Raw genomic sequence first — 6000 nt, 5'->3', positions numbered from 1 at the left:
AGAGATTCACTCAACTTGAACACTGCGGAGAAAACTGGAGTTAGTTCCTCAAACCAAAAACACCCTAAAAACTGTAGTTTTTATAAACTCCACCCTTGTAGCAAACTGTTCCAAGAAAAGAGAAAACCTGGGGAGTGTAAAGATGTTCAGAGTTTGGCTTCTCTCTTCCCTACTGCCCAACACAGGAACATCTGACTGCCTGATCCGTCTCCTCCCTGCTCAAACATTGGGCTCCCCCTTGTTGAGAGGTGGCACCTAGAAACAGCCCCATGGCCACAGGGGAGAGTGCTGGCCACCAAATTCTGTTGGCCAGGGTTTATGGAGAGCTTCCAGCTCTTCCTTGGAGGTCTGAACAGGATTTCCCTAGAGAAGGAGGGCTTCGCAGAATAAATGACAAAGATTGCCCGGGAGGGCCTGCCAGGTCACTGGGCTCCAGTTCCTCATTGTTCAGCCCACCGGCTTCCCAGGGCTCTTGTCCAAGTGAGCCGGAAACAGACACAAGAAGCCCCACAAAACTGCAAAATTATTCCATTCCTGCCCACACAAACACGGGGCACCAGTGATCATACATTCTGCATAATAAGAAAATGCCAAGAGACACTTTTAAGAACTCCCTTGAGTGAAGAATGCCTGGGACCTTTGGCAGGACAAAGTCGAAAGTTGAGGTCTCTTCCCTCGGAGAAGAGTTTTTCAAGTACTTTGTGATGCAAAGTTCTAGTTTTAAATTCCTCAATCTCTTTTTTCAGAACCTAATCTTTTTATTTTACAGAAGCAATAACATTTGTCATAACCCAAAAATAGCAAAGAGAAATTTAGTAATCTTCCTGAAGTCTACCATCTACACACTGAAGAAATTTCCTACCAGTTTTTGATTTTTGTAGACAAAGCATCCTTTGACTTCTGAGCCGTAATCTTTCTCTTTTGTTGGCCAGTTTGCCAGGAGCGAGGGCCGTGGCCTCACATAGATAATCAGCAATGTCAAGGAACAGGGAGGGTCTTCTCCAGTCACCACTGAGAAGTTTCATTAAAATCAAAACACTTGTTTCAAATGTCTGGGGAAGTGAGACAAAATGTTTCTCCAACAAGTCTTGGAACCTACCGTCAGGATCTGAGAGTAAGATAAGAACCTTACAATTTAATTCCATTTGATTTTTGAAAGTCAGCAGGGGGTAACAGTATTTCAATGTTACACCTGCCCTTTTTTTTTTCTTAAAATATATTCTTCATGTCTGCCAGTTACATTGGCAAAACTTGTTTTTAAAACTGTTGTACATTTTTTTTGTTAAATTAAGTGCTTGATTTTAAACTATTGCTGCCATCAGACTACATATGAAAATGTATAATGGCCAAGTCATTGTAATTACTTTTTATTTTTAAATGGAAGTATAAGATACTTTCCAATTCAAGAAATTTCTTGTTAAAACTATTTCCTCTTTTTTCATGTAGCATAAAAATTGTCCTGTTTGAGTTGTAATTGCCAGTAGAGGATCAGTCACAAGTGAACCACTTCTCAGTTGTTAACCTTTGCTCACATTAAAAACAACTTATAAATGTGTACGATTACTAAAATGTTTATGGAAGTTTTTCTTATTATGATAAAGTATTGCAGAGTAAACTTTGTTTTGTAACAACAACAAGAACGTCTTTCAAGGGTCTTAAAAACCCAGTGTTCTCTTGCAGTGATAATTTGTAATGAAAAGAGAAGTTGATGTTTCTCAAATGGGTCAAGATTCCTGTTTCAAGGGGCTGTGAGCAATTATTTTCTTACAAAAAGATTAAAAATTTATCAGGTCCCTAAATGCTAAGTTCTACTGTGCATTAAATGTTCACAGGAATTTTTAAAAACACACACACATATTCCAGAACCGCTAAGGGCAAGGCCTGGGGATCTGTGTTTTACACGGTCCCCAGGAGACAACCTCAGGGACGGGAGAGCTCTCCTATTTACTGTCTCATATCAGTTTGCATTTAGCAGCATGAAGGGACAGTTCCCTCCACAACCACAAAATTATTCTTCTCCCCTTCCAACATCTAGAGACTGGGTCTGAGCAGAGCTTCTCAAAATCAAAGTGTGGTTCCCAGATAATAGCATCACTTGGAAAATTGTCAGAAACGCAAATACTAGAGTCCCATCCTGGGCCTACTATAAAAGAAAATTTTGGGAAGAGGTGAACACAGTCCTCTGTAGGTTTTTTGGTTTGGACGGGGTATGGACCCCGGGCCTTATGCCTGTGAGCTGCACCCTGAGCTCCACCCACAGCCCAGTCCTCTGTTTTGGTGAACCCTTCTGTTATTTTTGCTGCAAAGCAGAATCTGTGAACCCCTGGATTAGAGAATTTCACAGTTTTAAGAAAGAAATAATGAAGACATAATTCTACTTCAGGTAGAACCAAGTTTATTAATGACAGCCTTTATTACAATCACTCTCAAGTGTAAAAAATAAAGGGTGATTAATTAAAATTTAAAACTCACTTGGACTTGCTGTTTGGCCTTTCACTGGCTGTGCCAAAAGGGTGGGGATCTTGCCTGATTCTGAATCAACTGGTCAGATGGAGTTCACTGGAGAATGAGGTAATAAAAAAGACAAAAGTGCCAATTGGAGAGCTCAAGTCTTCTCCATGTTGGAAGGACATTACAAAATGACAACCGTGGGATGGGCGAGAATGAAATAAGATACTCTTACATCCAGAATACAGACTGAACATCTCTACCTATACAGAGACACAGACACACACATGCAGAGTCATACACACATCCAAATTGTGGAGACAAGATTTTAGAAGAATCTGTCCTTTCTCTAAGCAGACTGACACATTCATCAGCCACCACAATGCCACATGGGGCTCAAGTGGAAAACTGTGCTAAATTTCCACAAAGTATGCTAGCTGACAGCCCATCTATGAGCTGACAAATGTGTCGCCACTATAAAATAGGCTTGTGGTTTTCCCAGTGCTCCAACGGACCAAAGAGCAACATCCGGGGGACACCAGCTGGATTAAAATCTGGGGGAGCAAAACTTGCCCTCCCATCTGAAGTGGAGGGCAGGGGTGGCAGCACCTGGAAGTGGTTTTCCTCTTTGTATCAAAGAACACTTGCCCTCTTCAATGCACTCCCCCTCCAAAGTGTTTTTGTGCTTTTGTTACCATTTTGATGGTGAGGAAGCAAAAAGGACAGAGGAGCTCTGGCCATGCACTAACTTTTTAATCAAACTAAACTGCAAGGAGGAAGAAGGAAAAAAAAATCATTAGAAGCTTTTTGATTGTGACAACACTGTTTTGGAATTGGGTTTAATTCCACTCAGAGAGAAAGAAGCAGAAAGGTGCAGAGGATGGGGCACCAAAATTGGCAATGGAAGAGATGGTGGAGTCCATGAGCTTTGTGATGGCACAGCCCATCTCTCCCCAGTCGGGCTGGGACAACACGCCATGATCTCCCAACGCAGGGAACCTATGGCCTATTCTGAAATAAATGCGACCAATATTTTAAAAGGTCAGTAGGAAAGATGGCAGGAACAGGAGATGGATTTAGAATCACAGGTCATGCAGGTTAAGATTATACAAACAAAATTAATGTTTGAGCCAAGTTAAAAAAAAACACTTTAAAATTTAAGAGGGACTATATCATAGCCTTCACCTTTGGGAGACCAAGAAAAAAACAAAACAAAACAAGAACAATAATAAAAATCAAAACAAAACAACATAACCCAGAATATTCCAGAGTTTCCAAAGAATCCAACCACTAATTTGGTAGGGTGGGGTGAGGGAGTGTTTAATTAACACCTCTCATTAACCTCATTTTCTCCTTGGATGTCACTGATAAATAAAGCTCAGGCCTACTTAGAAAAAAGAGTGGTCCTGCTAAAATACGGCATTATGAAGTCTCCAAGGCTTGCTCGGTGCACACGGAATACGCAACTTTCTTTATAAGAGATGCTCCAGGACGGACCACGAGTACCACCCACATTACCTGCTCAACTCGATCACAAACCCTCAACCCAAAGGCAAGCTGTCTTCCTCTTTAGACGACAGTGGCAACAGTTCCCTGAAATGTACACAGAGGGATGCCAAAACACCACTGCCCTCCAGGTAAGGAAGAGGCTGAGTTTGAGCAAAGATGTACTTCATTAGGCCACGGAACACAAGGCAGTCTCTCCAAGGTGGGGCGAAAAGCAAGATTCTCTCTCTCAGTCCTCCAGTAACTGAAGTGGAGGACAGGGCTGTGTTCTCCACCGATTCATGTACCTCTGGGTACCCCACCCTGCCTTGATTTCCTTTTTGGTAAGCATCCATCCATCCATAAATTCATGGCTACAGTAGAGATTCACGGCGCAATGACTTTCGTTCTGGCTATCTTATTAAAAAAAATTTTTTTTTCTGTCAGTGAGCAGCATTATCCAGTTTTACACCCCCAACAAAAGAAACAAGTTCTTGGCAGCTCCATTAGGTGGGATTGCAGGATGCCTGTGTGACGAGGGGCACACAGCTTGCATATCAGTTCGGCACGCGGGAGGGTGATGAAGGCTGGGTCAGTCCAGTGTCTTGCAGCAGCTGTTGCAGGGGCTCTACCAGCTAGCCCTGACAGCTTCAATATCACTAACCAAATTCTGGGCCAGGCATATCCCAAAAATCTGAGGGGAAAAAAAAAAAAGCAAGTCAAACAGTGAAATTCTTAAATTCATTAAGCTTTTCCTTGACCCTGTGTTCAATTTTTTTTTTTTGGGGGGGGGTAATCTGATTGTTAAAAATTGAGATTCAATTCATGTACTGTAAAATGCATTCATTTAATGATAATAATTCAGTAGGTTTTAGTTAATTCACTAAGTTATGCAACTGTCACCACTATCTAATTATAGACATTCTTATTACCCTTTGAATAAGCCTTCTTTGCCTAAGCAGTCATTTCTATTCCTCTTTTCCCATATAGCCCTGGCTGTATTTCTATGTATTAATGAATTTCTACAGATTAGATATTCTGGACATTTCACATACATGGAATCATATAATATGTAGTGTGTCTTTTTACATGTAGCAAAATATTCTCAAGTTTTATCCTCATGGACCAATAGTTCATTGTTTTGCTTTTGTTTTTTGGAGGGGGTGCGCTGTTTTCGGGGAGAGGTAATAAATTTATTTGAAGAAATGGTACAATGATACAAATTTAAAAACTTAAGTTTTGGGTGTTTTATTTATTTATTTATTTATTTATTTTTGGTACTGGGGATTGAACTCAGGGGCACTTTACCATTTAGCTCTATCCTCAGCCCGTTTTATTTTTTACTTTGAGACAAAGCCTTGCTAAGTTACTAGGGTAGGCCTTGAATTTGTGATCCTCCTACCTGAGCCTTCTGAGTCACTGGGATTATAAGGGTATGCCACCATTCCTGGCTTTAAGGGAATGTTTTGGTACAACTGACAGGGAAGGTAACTCCAACATGCTTGCATTACCTTTGAGACCAGGGAAGTCACCCCATGGCCATGGGAAAGTCAGCCTAAGGCTTATCACTTATCACTGTATGCTGGTCAAAGAGGTCTTCTGCCATGACAGATTCAGGGGCTCCTATCCTGCAGAAGTTGATTACATGGTCACCCAGTTCTCTAAGGAATTTTGCCTGGTCATTCAGGTAATGAGTCTCAATATTAAAGTTACACAGAGAGGGTCATTTTGTCAGTAGCTAGTTGCATGTGGCCTGCCCCCCTGTCAAGGTCTGGTTTCTTGATATCCTGCAGGAAGACAGAGCTACCTCATTAGTTCTGGAGTTTCATCAGTTTCCAAGCATGTTCCCTGTCCTTGTGAGATTGGTGAGATTTGGCAAAGTACTTCAAAGTCACATCATCCTGGTCAAAGCAGTAGAAAGATGGGCAGGCAGACAGGGGGAGGTAGAGCTCCAGTTTGACCTGGCTGAGAGGCAGAGGTGGGGACGGCAAAGACCCTGGGGTAGTCTGAGGGCATGGTGGAGAGGTGGAGAAGGACTGGCTCTGGGGGCCAATACAGGTGGTAGAC

At 41.9% G+C, this 6000-nt stretch overlaps 1 protein-coding gene across 6 annotated transcripts in view; it reads right to left on the bottom strand.

Moving 5' to 3' along the window:
• Window positions 1-2378: 2378 nt before the first annotated feature.
• Tspan5 (tetraspanin 5) overlaps window positions 2379-6000 on the bottom strand; it is a 167461-nt gene continuing 163839 nt past the window's right edge. For 5 of the 6 annotated variants that reach the window (XM_078021888.1, XM_078021887.1, XM_005338560.5 and 2 more), the window contains one exon: window positions 4350-4627. In XM_078021888.1, coding sequence (XP_077878014.1) covers window positions 4562-4627 — 66 coding nt within the window. In that variant the 3' untranslated portion in view covers window positions 4350-4561. Of the gene's footprint in view, window positions 4628-6000 lie in introns of all 6 variants that reach the window. The other variant, XM_078021886.1, reaches the window with a different exon arrangement.

Source organism: Ictidomys tridecemlineatus, chromosome 9, assembly GCF_052094955.1.
Source record: "Ictidomys tridecemlineatus isolate mIctTri1 chromosome 9, mIctTri1.hap1, whole genome shotgun sequence".
Classification (NCBI taxonomy): Eukaryota; Metazoa; Chordata; class Mammalia; order Rodentia; family Sciuridae; genus Ictidomys; species Ictidomys tridecemlineatus.
This window is presented reverse-complemented; position numbering and strand designations above follow the sequence as displayed.